The sequence below is a fragment of the Neopelma chrysocephalum genome, unplaced genomic scaffold (genome assembly GCF_003984885.1).
Source record: "Neopelma chrysocephalum unplaced genomic scaffold, ASM398488v2 Primary Assembly neopelma1_22, whole genome shotgun sequence".
Lineage (NCBI taxonomy): Eukaryota > Metazoa > Chordata > Aves > Passeriformes > Pipridae > Neopelma > Neopelma chrysocephalum.
This window is the reverse complement of record NW_020897689.1, coordinates 29,379,615-29,398,696: the sequence shown is the minus strand read 5'-3', so window position 1 is coordinate 29,398,696 and position 19,082 is coordinate 29,379,615. Positions and strand designations below refer to the sequence as shown.

The 19,082-nt window shown below is 39.4% G+C and overlaps 1 protein-coding gene across 1 annotated transcript in view; it reads left to right on the top strand.

Moving 5' to 3' along the window:
- The window catches only part of PIEZO2 (piezo type mechanosensitive ion channel component 2), a 298,924-nt gene that overhangs the window by 220,904 nt on the left and 58,938 nt on the right, over nucleotides 1–19,082 (top strand). The window contains exons 19-27 of the mRNA XM_027676733.1: nucleotides 4,622–4,654; nucleotides 5,000–5,232; nucleotides 7,089–7,249; nucleotides 8,174–8,350; nucleotides 8,529–8,654; nucleotides 10,059–10,259; nucleotides 11,331–11,535; nucleotides 11,679–11,780; nucleotides 12,227–12,392. Coding sequence (XP_027532534.1) covers nucleotides 4,622–4,654; nucleotides 5,000–5,232; nucleotides 7,089–7,249; nucleotides 8,174–8,350; nucleotides 8,529–8,654; nucleotides 10,059–10,259; nucleotides 11,331–11,535; nucleotides 11,679–11,780; nucleotides 12,227–12,392 — 1,404 coding nt within the window. The remainder of the gene's footprint in view (nucleotides 1–4,621; nucleotides 4,655–4,999; nucleotides 5,233–7,088; nucleotides 7,250–8,173; nucleotides 8,351–8,528; nucleotides 8,655–10,058; nucleotides 10,260–11,330; nucleotides 11,536–11,678; nucleotides 11,781–12,226; nucleotides 12,393–19,082) is intronic.

Below are 19,082 nucleotides of genomic sequence, written 5' to 3'. Positions count from 1 at the left end.
ATAAACAGGAAAGCCAAGAAAGTCCCTTGTTTAGATATTTGTGACTACCTGCTCTAACAAGAAGTTAATTTGTATGTCATGTTCATGCTCTTTCTTCAAATGTCATCACATAGTTTGGGTCAAGGTTCTCAAAAGTTCACGAGAGCTGGAAATCTAGTCTGTAGGAAGCCCATATTTAAGGGAACAGTGAGGGTGATCACCTTGGTGAGGGCAGGCAAGCTGGGAGCCAAGGGGCATGGCCAGTAGGCAAGGCTGGGTTCTCATGGGGAGTCAGGAACATGAACCAGCAACTGAGCGTGAGGGTCGCATCCAGAGTTGTTAACAAGGGTCAGCCACATTCTGGTGAGGTCCCAGTGAGTCCATAGAGATAAGCTAGATTTGGAGTGAAGGCAGGGTGTCAGTCTGCATGTCAGGCTTAGGGCTAGGGAGGCATGGGAGCAGGCTCAGACACAGCTTTGATGCAGTCACAATAGAGGGGTGCCTCAGCATGAAAGCAGCTCCCAATGAAAGGAGAGGCTTCCTAGTCTGTCCACATACCGCAACATGGCTCGGATTCAGGCAGCAAATCTCCTGAAAGGCCCATAAAGGCCAGTAGAGGTACAGCACTGTGTGCTCAGTTTGAGTCTTGCAGACCAAATATTTGGGAGATGGGTCACTGGCGTTCTGCAGAGTGGAAAGCTTTCTGTTGTTAAGGCCTTGCATGAAAGACACTTGAGAATTTCTTTGAGCCAGAAAGTTTCAAGCAATTCATAAATTGCAAAAAAATAATCAAAGACAAAAGATACTTCATAATGCATTCAGTTAATTAATCTTCTGCTCTAGAAAATTACAAATACATGAAAGTACTAGGAATCCATCAAGGATCTGTGGCACATTCCTGATTTTAGTGCCACTGAAATTGCTTTTTGCTGAAAACTATATCTACTAGTATACTTTTCAATATTGATGCCCTATTTAATGAATTTGAGGGTAAGAAATGCTCTTGGTTAAAAGCATCAATGGCTGTACCATAAAGGCTTGTCGTCTGCATTGTTATTGTGGTTTTCCTAAGTATCAGACGTAATACCTTTATGTTATGTTGGATAATTTCCCATCAGCATGTGTCTTCCAACAACGAAGTTATATCTGACTAACTGTGAAGCTTTTATGCTTACCTTGTCTTAAAAATTCTAAACTAGTGCAGTTTTTACATCTTAACACCTCAGTGTTGTCTGTTACAATATAACATGATCTTGTAGTGGAAAAAAAAATAAAAGAAGAAAACCAACCCTGGCAATACATAAGGAAGTTTTGGAAGAAGGATTCCGAGTAGACTAACTTTCTGAATAGTGGGCAGGGCTTTTCATCTAGTCTTGGATCTCCTAAGCATATGATCCAATGCTCAAGCCTACTGATGCTGATAAAACTAAGTGCCATCCTACTGAAAACTAAACTCATACTGAGGCTTTATTTAATATACATATTCCATGTACCCATCTTTATAACCCTATGACCTCCTGGGTCTCTGGCATATGAATAAAAATTATATGAATAAGAGAAAGGTACGAAATCCTATAGGGTTATTATGTTTCTGTCCAATTTACACTGAGGTAAGTCAGTAAGTCCTTGATTTACACCAGTGTGAATGTAGATTTTTTCCATTATAAAAGTCAGTTGGGAAGATGCCCCATAGAAATCAGTGCAATTGCGTGTATGCAAAACCTGTCTGATTATGGTTACTTTGATTTCATGGTGCATTGCCTTTTTAATGGGCTCTGATGGTTTATAGGGATCTCTATAACATTTGAACTGAACTGAAAATTTATCCTCTCTTCTTTATGTATGACCCTCCTATTGGTACTTTATTAGAGTTTTAGGTAAATATAAGTCAGTTTATGTCCTTTTAGGGAATAATAATATTTAGTCACCTTATAGAGATTTGAATATCCTTTTAGTATACATGCTAACTTAAATGTGAAAATAAACAAAAAGCCCCAAAAGAGATGATTGGCAACAGCCAACATGGCTTTAATACAGGCAAATCATGCCTGGTAAATTTGGTGACCTTCTATGATAGTGCTACAACATTGGTGGATAGGGGCAGAGCAACTGACATCATCTGCCCGAACTTATGCAAAGTGTTTAACATCATTGGTGTGACATCCTTGTCTCTAAATTGAAGAGACATGTATTTGATGAATGGACCAAGTCAATAAAGAACTAGCTGGATGGCTGCACTCAAAGAGTTGTGGTCAACGGCTCATTGTCCCCATGGAGACCAGTGATGAGTGGTGTCCCCCAGGGATCAGTACTGGGGCTGATATTATTCAGCTTCTTTGTTGGTGACATGGACAGCGGGATTGAGTTCACCCTCAGCAAGCCTGATGGCACCAGGCTGTGTGATGTAGCCAATATGCTGGAGGGAAGGGTTGGCATCCAGAGGAACCTTGACACGCTTGAGAGGTAGGCCAATCCAGACCTCATGAGGTTCAAAAGGCAAAGTGCAAGGCTCTGCACCTGGGTCATGGCAATCCCAGGCACACCCACAGACTGGGCAAGGAATTGATTGAGAGCAGCTCTGCAGAGTAAGTCTTGGGGGTGATGATTGATAAACAAGTCACCATGATCCAGCAGTGTGCACTTACAGCCCAAAAAACCAACCAAATCCTGGGCTGCATCAACAGAAGCATGGCCAGCAGGTCAAAGGAGGTGATCTTCCTGCTCTACTCTGTTCCTGTGAGACCCTGTAGCACTGTATTCAGCTCTGGTGCTCCCAACATAAGAAGGACATGGAACTGTTGGAGCATGTCCAGAGGAGAGCCACAAAGTTGATAAGAGGACTGGAACACCTCCTCTATGAAGACAGGCTGAGAAAGTTACAGCCATTCGACATGGGGAAGAGAAAGTTGTGTGGAGAACTCATAGCAACCTTCAGTATCTGAAGGGGGCCTACAGGGAGGCTGAAGAGGAACTCTTCATCAGGAACTGTAGTGATAGGACAAGGAGTAATAGGTACAAACTGAAAGAGGGGAAATTTAGGCTAGGTATTAGGAAGAAAATCTTTACTGTGAGGGTGGTGAGATTCTGGAACAAGTTGCCCAGAGAAGTTGTGGATGCCCCAAACCTGGTAGCATTCAAGGCCAGATTGAATAATGCCTTGAGCAACCTGGTCTAGTGGGAGGTGTCCCTGCCTATGGCAGGGAGAGTTGGGGCTAGAAGAGCTTCTATTTTCAGTAGCCGAAGCTACTGAGTATATTCTTGAGTACAACAGATTTTCAGATTATTAGACACTCAAATTCATTGCCCAATACATGATGAGGGATTTTAGTCAAGAATGTGACTAAAATTTATTCAGTGAGTTTCTTTGGTGCTTGACTGTCTTGTTAAACTTCTAATTTAAATCCACCTTTTCTACCTTGCAGCAATTGGTACAGTATTTCTACTTCAGGATTGTTTTGTCAGATTTCTTTAGTTTTTCCTTCATTTGAGCCACAAAACTTTACATCTTGAAGTAACTGCAATGCCCAAATTTTTGAAAAATAATTCCACTTGTTTGACTTCCTCATTAACTGCTTGGTCTATGCTCTTAATTTTTAATGATCAAAAGGAAAAATCTAGATTGTCAGTTTTTTGAACTGTAAAAATCCTAGGTAAAATCAGCAGAATTTCCTGTCTAAATGGTTATCAGCCAGAATTTCACATCATATGGTACTGTAGCACTTTTACAGGTGCTTGAAAGTATTCTGAGTGTAGTAATTTCAATAGCATAACTAAACATTTAGTGACCTAATCATATAGATGTATACTTGCCAAAGGGAGACTTTATTGCAAGACGTTGTATTCAGAGGGACTCTTTATGGCAGTATGCTCAGTAAAGCACATATAATCAAGGAATTGGGACAGCTTGGTTTTTTGCAAGTATGGGAGGTGAGCACAGCTGCAGAAGAAAAAATAAAATGTCTGAAACCATAAGAAAATGTCCCTTTTCCCAGTAAAGATATATACTGAATGAATCTCAGGGGAAAAAAATGGCACTGTGGCACTAGAGAAATATTGTTTCCTTGTTAAATGAGTTGTATTCCAGTTTTGGTAGTCTGAAACTTATTAATAGATAAGCTAGAGACAATTATAAATTAAAGAAAAATTCTCTGTGAGATGTAGCAAAGAGAGAATGAATGACACTATCAAAGACAGAGATGACAAAACGTTCTGAAACCGCAGCCGTGGAATTTTTGCTTTTGTTTGTTCCCAAACCTGTAGCTGGAAGAAAACTTGCAAATTCCTTGGCTTTCCAGCTGCATCTTTCAATTGGAAGAAGGTGGAAATGCATTTGCAGTGATAGGTCAGATACTTGTGATAGTTCAGCTGCATTACACACAGCATGGTAGAAGTATTGACCACGTTTAGCACTGGAGTAAATAGGCTGTCCCCTTTCCATCTGTGCTGCAAATCCATGTTTCTTTATAGAAGCACCCTGTGAATGTCATGATGGCATGCTCTTGGCATCGGAAGGCTTCTGCAGATGGAGTAGGAGAATGCTTTATGACTTGTGATGTAGCATGACATGTTTGTCAATGACCTTCTTCTGTAACCCCTCTGTTCTCATCTCCCTTTTTCTTTCTGTTCCAATTACTTTGAGCAGCCTCAAGAAAAAAATACCAAACCACCAAAATGAGTAAGTCCCCTATGAAGTCATGAAATGTTTCCTCTTAAATAATGTCATTTCATGCTTCTACATCTTAAACTCTGACCATTTTCTCCAGTGGGGAAAATGTCAAGTTTAAGTGTCAATACCACTCATTACTAACTAACCATTAGTATCTGAGCAAGAAGTAGTTACTAATACATTCCAACTCAATTTTCAGTGTGTGTTTGGAGAGAGTACCAAAATTATTAACTTTTCCACTTCTGAGACATTGTCCATGAACAGTTTATTTTTTTCTAATTATATGGTTTGAAAAGAAAAAGAGTACAATGTCATTACTCTTCAGTTTGCTGACATGCTACTGTTTACCAACAGACTGGTGCACCAAGATGGAAGCCTGCCTGACATAACTATGATGAATTTAACAGCCAGCAAAGAAAAGGAAGAGGATAAAATGCTGGAAGAGGCTGGTGAGAAAAGAATGGAAGAGCCAGAAGGGGAGGGAGGGAAAGGGAGAGTCAAAAAAGGAAAAGAAGAAAAGGAAGATGAGGACAAGGAAGATGATTCTGATGATGAAGACAATGAATCAGAGGAAGAAGAAACTACAGGTAAGCTCTGCAGAATGCAAATTTTGTTTTCTTCAGCCTTAATTAACAGTGGCAACAGGAGGTTTGTTCTTGGTCATTCCTGTTAATTTCAGTTATCAGGTTTTCCTTCTAGTTTTACGTGCAGTCTATGTCAAAGAGCCTTAAGTTCACTGAGCAGATGGCTACTTGTCAATTATTCAACAGGCTACAGGCTCTTCTAGGAAAAAATCATACGTTTTCTGTAGCATGCTAAGAGGAAGAAAACAAAAGAAGCCATACCTCTTTCTTCTAGGTGGTCTGGTTTGAATTATTTGGAGGCTACCCCAAATAATAAGAATTCCTTTTGAGTAAAATCTCCTTACAATGAAGAAAATACACATGGATATTTAATATCTCTGCATACTTTGAAGGCACTCCTCTCCAGAAGTCCAAATGGCTTTGCTTCATTATTTATGTGCACATTAGTGTCATATTTTTCACCTGTGAATATGGAATGTGTAATTGACACCAGATGAATATAAAAAAACTTAAGGGCAGACATGGGTGAGGCTTATATTGTCATCCTTGATATTGCTAGGATGAACCCCTAGCATGAATTATTTCCATAACTCAGTTTATAATATGAGCCAAAAGTGAAACAAGAGAAGGGCATCTAACACCCAAGGATGCTGTATTCTTTGGAGGTGGCCTTACTGCAGATTTGGTTATTCATGCCAGTATTCACAGGACTGCGACACATTAAGTACGGGCAGGGTCTTTGTCAAGGCAAAATGGCAGCACATCTGGCTTAGCTGCCACAGGGAGTCATAGAATCATTTGGGTTGGAAAAGACCTCTTAAGATCATTGAGTCCAGCTGTTAACCCAGCACTGCCAAGTCCACCACTAAAATGTGTCCATAAGTGCCACATCCACACATCTTCTAAATACCTTCAGGGATGGTGATTCCACCACTTCCCTGAGCAGCCTGTTCCAGTGCTTGAACTTGAGGTGAAACTACTCACCTTTCCTGGCTGGAACATCTGCCTTCAGAGAGGTGTTCATGGGCCGTGGAAACCTCTCTTGACCAGTCTTCACGTGGTCTGTGAGGGGTGATGAGTTTGTTGCACTCTATCCATCCCTGCATGCTGGAAGGGCTTTGGAATAGAGGCTAGCTGGTGGAGGTTATTCTGTGCATGACACTTGCAAGCAGGGAAGTAGGGAGCTGCAGCCAGTGGGGCTTGGAAATAATAAAAGGTGCTGCTTGCCACATGTGATCCATCTTTAAGCTGCACATGCATTTATTTCTGCCTAAGAGTTATACCACTTTTATGTAGCCATGTGGCTGGAGCTTTGACATTAAACATGTTCAAGAGTGCAGACTTCATTACACAGTGTTGTATAGTCTTTCTTTCAGTGGATGCGTTCAAGGCCTTTATTTTATTTCCTGTGTGTGTATTGCCTGGCCATGCTAGACAGAGCCCACTAGAGTACCTTATCCGTCTGCTCCACTTAACTGCCACTGTCTGGATATACCTTGCATGATGCAACCCTGCAAATGGAAATAAATGCAATGAAAAAATGAGAACATCTAATTTTGTAAAGATTTTCCTTGAATACACTCATTATGCTTGTAAAAACACATGTGGGATTAGAGTTCTGTAGCTTAATTAATTTCTCAAGTTTAATTATGTGCTCATGGAATTTACATCACTCAGCATTTTTATTAGGATTTTCTAAGTTGTGTTTGGAGAAAAAAGGCAGAAGAGAAAAGCATGGACTTTGGTTGTGAGGTATTCCAAAAGTCTGCTTTTCCACATTGTTACCTAGTGGAGTATTCCATTTTACAGAGACCTTCTGTTTTTCTTCTCACTATCGTTCTGCTTGAACATCCCTGCAGACTTAAGAAACAAGTGGCATCTAGTGATTGACCGCCTTACAGTGCTGTTTCTGAAATTCCTGGAGTATTTTCATAAGATGCAAGTCTTCGTGTGGTGGCTGTTGGAGCTGCACATCATCAAAATTGTTTCCTCTTACATCATCTGGGTCACAGTGAAAGAGGCAAGTAAACACCCACTGTCAAACTCTTACACATCATGGAGGTTTGTCAGCATCTGCTGATGTGTGGGGAGATGGTTTCCTTCTGTCAGACCTCACTGAAATTTGGATTTGTCACCTGCTGGGGACCTGCCTTGACATCTTCCACAGTGATATTCTCTCAGTCTAATCTCAGCCCTCCAGTTTTCTCCAGATATTAAAGTTTTATTATCCAGATATGAAAGTTTTATTAGTCTGATTCTTTGAATGTAAGAGACGTAATCCCTCTCCTGCTCCAACTGGCTGTGGGCACCATCCAGGGATGGAGGGTGTAGAAAAGGATTGGGAAGGTACATTAAGGAAAATTACTTAAACTCAGTTTGGTGCTTAAGAAATAAGAATGTGGAACTATGCCTAAAAAAAAGGGAGCAACACTTTTAGCTGTGCTTTTGGTGTGGGCAGTGTGAGTTCACCACATGACATAGCTATTCCTTGAACAAGATAGTCAGAGAAGATTCAGTACAAAAACAAAACAAAAAATCCATTTTCTCACATATTTTGTGGGGAAAAGGTCAAGAGGACAAAGGTCAGACACACAAATCTGTATCATCTCGTCTTTGTTTCATGTGTACTAAAGCAGCAGAACCTGCATGTGGTCCTTCTTACTTCATGTCTGTTGATAAGGAGGATATGGAGTTTTGTGGGTCTAACAGTATTAATATTATGTAGGTGATAAAGTCCTTTCTAAACTGACTATTAAGTTTTTCTTTCTTCACTTACCACATTGTTTCTTTGAGTATTGTAATTCTTTTCTTCAGTGTTTTTCTCAAAGTTTCTTCACGTCCCTTCCTTTTGAATAATTCTGGTTTTATTTACTGTGGAAAAGGTCAAACTTTCTCAGTTCTTTTGTTACTCCATGTAATTTCTGTACTGTTTTTGTGTTTTCAGGTGTCTCTCTTTAACTTTGTGTTTTTGATTGCCTGGGCTCTTGCTTTGCCATATGCTCAGTTTCGCCCACTGGCATCAAGTATCTGCACTGTCTGGACATGTGTGATTATTGTCTGCAAAATGTTGTACCAGCTCTCATCTATCGATCCCAAAACTTTTTCCAGTAACTGTACATTGGTGAGTACAAACGCATCTTAAAAAGTTTGACTGTTTCCTTCTTCAATGAAGAAGAGCAAAAGGAAGTATATGAAGTACTGAAACTGACAGTTCATGTAATGTATTACTGTTGATTATTATTCCCTCCTCAAGCAACTTTAAACATGTTTTATAACTGTTGCATTTTTTTTTTTTTTAGCCAGGAGAGAATGAAACTAAGGTCGATTTGGAAGAACTCAAGACCTCAGTGCTCTACAGTGGGCCAGTTGATCCTGCAGAGTGGGTTGGATTGAGAAAGTCTTATCCCCTTCTTGTGTACTTAAGGGTAACTTCTCTAATTATCTGTATTCTGATATTTTCTAGTTTGTGATGAATTAGCAATGTCTTTGAAATAAATAATCTGCCACACACATGCACAAAAAAGTAATAATTGATAATAAGGAAGTACAGAAGGAAGGAGGCAACACAAAACCATACTGTTACACAGAATATATCTGGAAAGGATTCAGTACCAATTCAGATAATCTTTCATGTAGAAGTATGGCTTTTGGACTCTACCATCTGTTAAAAGCTCTGTAAGAAATGTAACATTTAGGAACTCAAAGTAATTAAGAGGTACACAGCTGTCAGGTACCAAAGGACTGATGGGTCTAATTGGAGTAATTGCCTTGAATGATAGTGTATGCTATAAGCAGTTAATTTTTTTAAGTGCTTATTCCTTGGCCACAATTTAGAAAATATAACAAGTTAAGGGAATAATTCATTCAAACGCTAGTAAATGGATGTCTTTTGTTTTTCTTCTTGTTTTTCATTGATGCCTGTGAGCAATATTTTATTATTCCTTTCTTGACTAAAAAAACCCTACTTACAATGCAAGTGTGCCAAGTCCTGGCAAAAACCTTGCATATCTCTTCTTGGTTTAAAGAATCTCCAGAATTTTGGAGAAAGTTGTCAGAAACTGGCTAACTGGACAGCAGCAAATTTTGATCTAACTAGGCTTATTTGTCATTTCTTCCCTGAGAGCTCACCTCTGTGTGCTTTGTTTGTATACGGAATACCTGCCAAGCTGTGCAGGTCAACATATCAGGGGCTGGTAATACCTCTACCTCTTGCTCCTTTAGCCATACACCTCCCACAGTTGAGAATATATGTGGGGAAGAGCAATTACTGACCCAAGAGTTTTGCATGTAGAGTAAAGTTGCCTTGAGGCAAGGTGTCTGCCTTGATGCAAGAGTTTTACAGCTATAAATTGAAAACACTTTGGGATTAGAAATTATTCTAGAAAGGTTTGCATTGAGTTAGCAAATAAGATGTCTTCTGTCCATATGGAAATTCGTTTCAGTTCCAGACCTGAAGGTCCCAAGCTTCAAGTCTTGATGTGTTTCTGTATGTCTCTTTTAGCAGGCATTCAAAATGTCTGCAGTGTTAAACTGAGAGGGTTTTGCCTCCCCTTCTTTTCCACAACTAGTGTTCATGATATAATTTTTTAATCAATGTCTTTATATGTATCTTCTGAATGTCTGTATGATTCATTAAAATCCAAGAAGTGGTAGGAACCTTACTTTGTTTCAATGATAGTTGGGAATAGGTGCCAGTGCATTCTGGAGTGCAGAAGTACTCAGTGGTAACATCAGTTTGAGTGTTCATGAGTTTATCCTTATCAGCAAATTTTATAGCTTCATGTGGTTTTGATTTTTATTTAATATTTTTCTGATTGTGTCTCCCATAGAATAACTTACTGATGCTGGCTATTTTGGCTTTCGAAGTTACAATCTACCGTCATCAAGAATACTACAGATGTCGAAATAACCTTACTGCACCTGTGACTAAAACAATTTTTCATGATATTACAAGAGCACATCTGGATGATGGAGTGGTAAACTGTGTCAAGTATTTCATAAACTACTTCTTCTACAAGTTTGGTTTGGAGGTAAATCACTATATATTACTTTTCTTTAGACTACCATTCCAGACCTTTTCATTGTGCTATTTTTGAATACTAGCTTGGACTATATTTGAGTTCTGGATGCTTCTTAGTCATCGTTCATTTTAGTCATCTCTGTTCCCTTATCTTGACTGTTTGTTCATGGACACATGAAATGTACATTCAAAAACTCTTTGTCAAAAAAAGTGATTTTTTACAATTTTTTATGGCTGTTTGAAGGAGACAACTCCCAGGCTAATGCATCCTAATTCTAATCATAATGATGCTCTTGACCTATCTATTAAACACTACCAGCACTTGCTACTGATAAACAGAGTAAACTGTTCACAGGCAGTCTGAGGATTAAGAATGAGTGAAAATTAAAAGAAATCAGCAAGCTATTTCCCCAACTATTTAGGAAATAATTTTTAGCTCATCCTAATCTGAGGAGAGAGAAAATCAAAATAGCATGGTGCACTGAATAAATGATTCACTATGAAGTATTCACTAAGCTTGAAAACACGTTTCATGGAACTGAGTGATGGGACTACTTTCAGTGAAGCCAGAGAACAGAAATGCTGGAACGCAGAGCCCTCAGAACAATGGAGATCTAAAGCTACTTTATAGGAATTGACTGGATTTGTCTATCACCAATAGGAGCCGTATGGTCTAAATCCCTTTTCCTTTTGTCTGTTTCCCACATGAAGATACATTTTAGTTGTTGCTAATCTTAATAGTTCCTGTTCTTTTTCACAACTGTAAGTCCTGTGAAAATATCTAACTGTGTAGTATGTGCTCTGCTTGGCAACAATTAAACCTTTTGCATATTAGCTACTCTGACAACTCTCCTTCCTTTCTGTATCTTTAGATATCACATAATGGAAACCGACTGTAGAGATAGAAGAGTATCAAAAATTTGGGTGTTGGGATGGAGTGGAGGAGGTTACTGTCGGTTCCTGCACTCAGATGCAGCTCATGTCCAAGCATTCTGTCAGGATCCACAACACTTCTATTATTGCTACATTGACTAGCCATCAGTATGCAAATGTTGCTTATGTTTCTTTACTTCATTTTCAGACCTGTTTTCTTCTATCAGTGAATGTAATTGGTCAAAGGATGGATTTTTATGCCATGATTCATGCCTTCTGGCTGATTGCTGTATTGTATCGACGCAGAAGAAAAGCTATTGCAGAGATCTGGCCAAAATACTGCTGTTTTCTGTCATGTATCATTACATTCCAGTACTTCCTTTGCATTGGCATCCCACCTGCTCCTTGTAAAGGTAAGGACACTTACCCTTTATGGAAAATTGCTGCTGCTTGGTTTTACATAGAAGGGCTGGAAAAATGGTAAGTATCCAGATGAAAAGGATTAAGTAATTGTTATAAAGTACTGATTGTGTTTTTACATGCTTCTGTCATACAGACTATCCATGGAGAAGTGGTAATGCCAACTTCAACTCCAACATCATAAAGTGGTTATACTTTCCAGACTTCATTGTGAGACCAAACCCTGTCTTCCTTGTGTGTAAGTATTTTAGCACATAGTTGTAAAGTGTTTATATGTCCTTTGCTTAAAACATCTGTACGGTGTAATTTGAAGCCAGCCTTTTATTTAATCTTCTGCAGCAAGATGACATATTCTCCAGGAGACTCAATACTAAAATTCAAAAAATTAGTAATTTCTACAGCTGTTTTTCCTGTATCGCATTTTCAATAATGTGACATCAAAAAGCATGAACTATTTCCCCTTTTCTCATTATTTCTCAAGAAATAATTGTAGACAATGACAGGTAAAACCACTAAATACATTAATAAATTTCAAATCAGTGTTACATGTTTTGAAAACAGCACAGTCTTGGAGGTTCGAAGCAGGAGAAAACAGTCTGGTAACTACATTATAATGCATCATGACCACTCCTTATACCTCTGTTAATGACTGAATTTTTCCTTGCAATCACTGCTTTCTCCTAGATGATTTCATGTTGCTGCTGTGTGCATCCTTGCAAAGGCAGACATTTGAGGATGAAAATAAAGCTGCAGTACGAATCATGGCTGGAGACAATGTGGAAATTTGCATGAATCTTGACGCGGCATCTTTTAGCCAGCATAATCCTGTTCCTGACTTCATTCACTGCCGGTAAAACTGAATCTTAAATACTTGGAAAATACAGTGCTTTCTTTTTGTAAGGTTCTCTAGTGTAAAAGTTATTCTCACAGCTTCCAATTTTACTTGGAATTTGTATTCATGTATGTTCCCATCTAACGTACTTTTTACTGTATGAGACAGCAGATAGTTCATTTCTGGGTAATCAGACTGGTTTAGAACAGGGCAGATGCAAACAAGTTGTCCTAAGCCAGATGATTGTTTTAAGTGCTCCCCAGAGGAACATTCAGTGATAAATTTGCTTGAAAGCTTGTATTCATACAATCATAGGCTTGTTTAGGTTGGAAAAGACCTTTAAGATCATAAACTCCCACCACTATCTTAGACAACCAACACATTGAGAAATATTCACCTTTAGGTCACAAGTTCTTACATGTTACCTGTGCATATGTGGATTTAGAGAGTTTAGAAAAAAAAAGGTGGTTCAGCTGTTTAGATGAATCTAAACTCTCCATCTTTCCCACTTCAGAAGGAATCTTGGTAATCAAATTTGAATTTGCCTCCATGAATGCCCTGTGGGGCAGCATTTATGGTGGACTTCAGTGCTTTGGTGGCTTCCCCCAGAACACAGACATGTTAGCAATAATCCGTCATAGTCTGCAGCTTCCCACGTATGTGTTTAATCCCAAGAAGTCATCAGTCATGTCCTGCCGAGTTGCTGTCTAAGCACAATCAAAATAATACTCTAATATAAGAGACTGTCTTTTGTGCTATTTCATCTAGGCGTCAGAACCTTAAAAGTGTCTTGGAAGGACAACTGATATGTCTTCCTCTTTCTGAGGTTGTTGAAGAAAGTGAATAATTTATAAAGGGGCAGAGCATAAGGCAGTCTGTTCTGAATGGTCTTCAAACAATGAAACTGTTCCTATGTGATCATTTCTGTCAACACAGATTAGCTCAGCTCTTTTAAATTGTGCTGGGCATGCTCTTAGTTACAGTTATTACTGAAAGTTTGTGCAGTATTACAAGAATAAATGGGAATAATATAATTTCTTAGCTATGGGTTTTTGTCAGACTTGATATGTGAATGCACGTTAACATGTGCCTGAATGCAAAAGGAATAATGTCTAGAACTAATGTCCAGAAAAATCCCCCTTTTGCTGGTAAACTTTATCTTTTACCGGAGAAGTGCTATCACCAGAAGCCCCTCTCAAGATCTTTAATCTGATCCTTCTATTTCTGTTACAATTGGTGGCCAAATCTATCTTGAAATAGTTTGAAGAGGAGACTGTTGAAACAGTCAATTTACTCATTCATCCACAGATTTATAGTCACTACTGGGCAAAGTTTGATCAGTTCTTCCCCTTGAGAATTTCCAGTCTACACAGCGGACCCAATGCTCCAGATTTGGTAGGATAAGCAGAAAGAGAGAAGTATTAATCTTTCTTCAAAATGCTCCATAAAGTGGGGATACTTTCTAAAAGACATCTGACAAATAGGGCTTGGGTTAGAGGAAATGCGGCGGAGATTACCTGAGGTTTTGCTTGCCACCAAATGTGGTGTCCATCTTAGCAAAAGCTGATGCAGCAGTTGCATCAAGCACACCGATGTGTTTGATCGCTGGAAAAAGACCATCACTGATTGCTGGCAGAAAGAAAATACTAAATTTTCCTCCCTTAGTCCAGAAAAAAATCATTGTGAAAAAAAACCTCATTAATGCTGAGAATGTGTTTTAAAGCTGTCCTCAAAAGGAAAAAAGAGGCAAGAAAATCACTGCTTTTTAAACAGTCTCTTTTGACATCTTTTCAATGTTTTCTGGAATCTGATAGGTAATTCTGGTCATCTGTAGAAGATATTCCCAAATGGGCAAACATAAAAACTTTGAAGCACAGAGGATATTCTTTGAAGATTTTGGGTAGGCGTTAGTCAGGTTTATAGTGGAAAGCAAAGTTCAAGCTGAACTGGCCTGTAGCCCCTCCACACATTCTTGGGGTTAAGTCCTGTGTTTTGGTTCATATGCATGGTATGCATCGGCTTGAAGCCATTGGAGGCAGAACATCCATTCAGACACCCTGCTGGGCATGTGCTGACCAAGGAGACCTGTATATGCAACCATTTACTCGGAAGTTTGAAATGTATATTAAGCAGTAAGTAATATTGCTGGTGGAGAGCACAACAGAAGAGAAAATCAAAGGATCCATTAGTGGTGGTGAGCTGACCAAATAAACCGTGATCACTCTATACCTGTTCCAGATAAATGCAGAAATCTGCGTGAATGTTTCACGTAATAGTTTTATGTTGTGTGGGTAAGAAGTAGAATGAAAAGAACAAGGCAGAGCAAGAAAAAGAACAGGGACATTTTTGTTTGAAAAAATCAATCATAAATGAATAGAAAAAACATTAATTAACCCATTCAGCTGCAAAGGAAATTCCTGTTTATGATATCCTTTCTTGCAGATGCTTGGGCAGGTAATCATGGAATCATAGACTGGTTTGCATTGGAATGGAAGGGACCTTAAAGATCATCTAGTTCCAACCCCCCTGCAGCAGGCAGGGACACCTTCCACTAGACCAGGGTGTTCAAAGCTCCAGTCAGCCTGGTCTTGAACACTTTCAAGAATGGGACATCCACCACTTCTCTGGGCAACTTGTTTCAGTACCTCATTACCCTCCGAGTAAAGAATTTCTTTCTAACATCTGATCTAAATCTCTCCTCTTCTAGTTTAAAACCCTTCCCCTTGTCTTATCACTACATGCCTGTGTAAAAACTTGCTCTGCCTCTTTTTTGGTAGGACACCTTTCATTACTAGAAGACCACTATTAGGTCTCACCAGAGCCTTCTCTTCTCCAGGCTGAACAACCCCAACTCTCAGCCTTTTCTCACAGAAGAGGTGCTTCATCCTTCTGATCATCTTTGTAGACCTCTTCTGGACTCACTCTAACAGGTCCATGTCTTTCTTGTGCTGAGGACTCCAGACCTGGATGCAGCACTCCAGGTGGGGTTCTCACAAAAACAGAGTAGAGGGGCAGAATCACCTCCCTCGACCTCTTTTGATGCAGCCCAGACCAGAATGCAGTTGGCTTTCTGGCCTGTGACCACACGCTGTTGGATCATGTCCAGCTTTTCATCCACAAGAATGCCCGAGTCCTTTTTGTCAGGGGTGCTCTCAATGAGTTCCTCTCCCAGGCTCTGCTCATGGCTGGTGTTGTCCCAACCCAGCTGCAGCACTTTGCCCTTCATCTTGTTGAACTTCGTGAGGTTCTCCTGGGTCCACTTATCATATTTGTCCAGGACCCTCTGGATGGCATCTTTTCCTTCTGTTATGTCAACTGCACAACTCAGCTTGGTGTCATCTTCAATTTTGCTGAAAGTGAACTTGATCTCACTGTCTGTGTCATTGGTGAAAATATTAAAGAGTACCAGTCTCCAGAAAGAGCTCTGAGGGACACCACTCATCACCAACCTCCATCTGTACATATAGTCTTTGACCACAACTCTCTGGCTTCAGCCAGCCAGCCAGTTGCCTGTCCACTGAATAGTCCACCCTTCAAATCCATGTCTCTTCAATTTAGAGAGATAAGGATATCACGTAGGATCATCTTGAAGGCTTTACAGAAGTCCAGGTAGATGACATCTGTCAATTTGATGACCTTATTGAGCATTGCAGTTACTCCATCATAGAAAGTCACCAGATGGATCATGCACGATTTTCCTGTAGTGAAGCCATGGTGGGTATCTAGGATCACCTTGTAGTCATGCGTCTTAACATTGCTTCCATGAAGATCTGCTCCATGATCTTCCCAAGCACAAAGGTAAGGCTCACCGGTCTGCAGTTCCTCAGGTCTTCCTTTCACCCCTTTTTAAGCTGTAACTTCTCTTTTTTTGTTTGTAGTGTTAGCTTCGTGAATCTGTAATGGGAACATGGTGTCTCTAGGTATATACAGTTCCTTTAGTATGAACTGTATAATAGATTTTATATTCTTGAAGGTGTCTTACCTTTCTTTGAGCCCTTAAGTATCTCTTTCAAAGCTTTCACTACAATGCAGATTTTCCCATGTTTTAGATTATGTTTTTTCTGAGAGATTGCACTGCACACATGCAATCCTAAATGCCTAATTTGCTTCAAAGAATCACCAGAGAATGGCTGACAGTATCTCAGGGTAACTGAATCTTTTATTAGCAATTATAAATCTTTAAAAAGAAGGACCCCAAGCTCTGGGTAATCCACCGAAGATCCACCTCAAAAGAAAATGTATGTATCTGGCCTCCATCCAGGACAATTTGGAACTGAAAGAGCTTTGTCTAAGAACATTTCTTGTGCTTTCCTATAGAAGTTTCAGAATGGTCTAAATATTTAGTAACATGGATAAGAACTTGGTTCAAACCTTATCCAAGCAAGTGAAATTAGTAATGGCATCTCTCCAAAAGTCAGTCATAAAGAGCCAAACAAATCAGTGAAGACAATCTGGCTATGAATAAATTACAAAGCATTAAAAAAAAAAAAAGAAAGAAAGAAAAGTTGTGCTTAGTATTCCTGTGTTTTCTGAGAAGCCTGAAGTGTATTTACTATGTAAAAGAATAGCAGTTGCAGACCAAAGCACCCTTTCTGAAGTATCACTTCCCTAGTGATACTTCCCTAGTGAGAAGATACTAGTTGGTCACTGTTCTAGAAGGCATGGATAAAAAGCTTTTAACTGCAATATAAACAGTGGCAGAAAAAGAACATATTTCCAAATGCCTAATTTCTCTCTGGAGAAATGCTTGAGTTCAAAAATGATAAATACAATCTTAGAAAGAGATTTCCTGAAATTTTCTAGTCTTCCCACCCCCAGATTTCTCAGGGGATATGTGCTTGACCCCAAGAGAGTGCATATCCAAAGGACTTTGAAACAGAAACAAGAACAGAGAATAGAAAGTAGGACCTTTTAGAATGATACAAGATTTAAAGCAGTTTCACTGATGATAATCCTTTACCACAGTCTTTAATGCTGGAAAATTCTCATTTCAATTCCCAAGTTTTCAGTTATTCTTCTAGACATTGTCAGGGAAAAAAAGCTTGGGATTGTAATACACTTTTTCAAACTTAAAAGCAGAAACAGTCATTGAACTGTCCCCTTTAATACCTGCACTTTGAGAACCATCACCAGGTGAGTCAGGTAAAGTCTCTGAAAGGCAGCTGTAATGTCGGTCTTGGAACTGTCTTCCAGCTTAGGTTAGTGAGATAGAATCTGCAAATGAACATTACAGGCTTTCTGTTGTATTTTTTTATTTTAAGTAGATAAACATTTTGTTCCTAATAAAATGAGCCTCAACAAATAACACATCTTTAATTTGGGAATTTTTAAAGTGAATACAAGCATGAAGGAAGGACTGCACTGGTAAAAAAGTGATAGTAGAAGAATATCAGTCCTTGGGGAGGCCTTGACAAAAATATTAGGAACTAAAACCTATGGGATCCACAACACTAGATTTGAAGAAGTCCATTGAAATAAGGGAGCTAGTTTTCAGAAGATTGGGTGTTGCTATTGGGAAATAGAAAATCAGTGAAACTGTCTTCTGAAAACTGAAATAGAGCTACAGGGAAAGACTTTGAGGATGGAAGCTTGGTGAGAAATTAGCAATGTTGGGATTAGAAGGGGAAATGAACTCTGATGCACAGTCACGAAGGCTGGTAGGGTGTAAGGAATAGGATATATGGAAGAGCAGAAAGAAAGAAGGAATTTGGGGAGTAGATGTAGCTTACAGAATGCATGTATGTAGTGATAATATGCCTGGAGGATAGGAAGGGGATAGTCATCAGATGAGGTCTCTGGGAGGAGCCTTGGGGTTATATGATGGTGGGTAGCCACACTCAAAACAAAGCAGGTGGCTGACAAGGGAAAGCAATGAAGCTACATAACAGCAGCTCCTCCAGCATGAAGCAGCACTGAGCTGTATCCATCAGCACAACAGCTCAATAGGCTCTCACCAGTGTGTGATCAGAAGTGTGTTCTCTCCCTAAAATTCAAAGCACTGGCAGAGGACAAACTCCTTTCCTCACAGGGGTTATCAGCTGCAGCATCAGCACCTCTTGGTGCCTGCAGGCAGAGATCCAGACACTAGACTGGTCATAGCCAAGCACATCATGGAGCATGCCGGGAAAAACAACTACGCCTTGCAAAAAGAGCAATCTTTTTGCAACCGGCTGGATTGTATTACAGTTAAAAATTAATTCCTGTGGAAATAAAATATTGAAACAATCATGATAAGAGTAATAAAGCCTCAGAAAATAGAAGATATGGAGAGCCATCTGAGGTTACAATAGCTATGATGGATGTGTGGAATGAATTTCATACTTTTTCTTCCTTGGTTTTGAGCAAAATGATATGGCAAGTTTTTCCAAAATGTTATCCAGAGTATTACTGGGTTCTGCTAATGACACAGATGGAAAATCAATGGTTTTTGATTTTTCATTAATCTTTTAGGTTTCTTCTGTAAAATTTCTCATTCAGAGGTTGTCATACTACCAAAAACCATAGCTTTATTCCCTTGGTGCACTGGTGTAGTGGTTAATCTTCCTCAGATGTGTGTCTCTAATCCTGGCCTCCAACTACACCCTCCCATCTTTGCATTCTTCACACCACTTAGTTGATTCAAAGGTTAATGGGCAGAAAAGTATCCCTTCCCTCTGTCCTACCCCAGAAAATAAATAGGCTTTCGCAAGTTTTCTTCTTGAAGCAGTT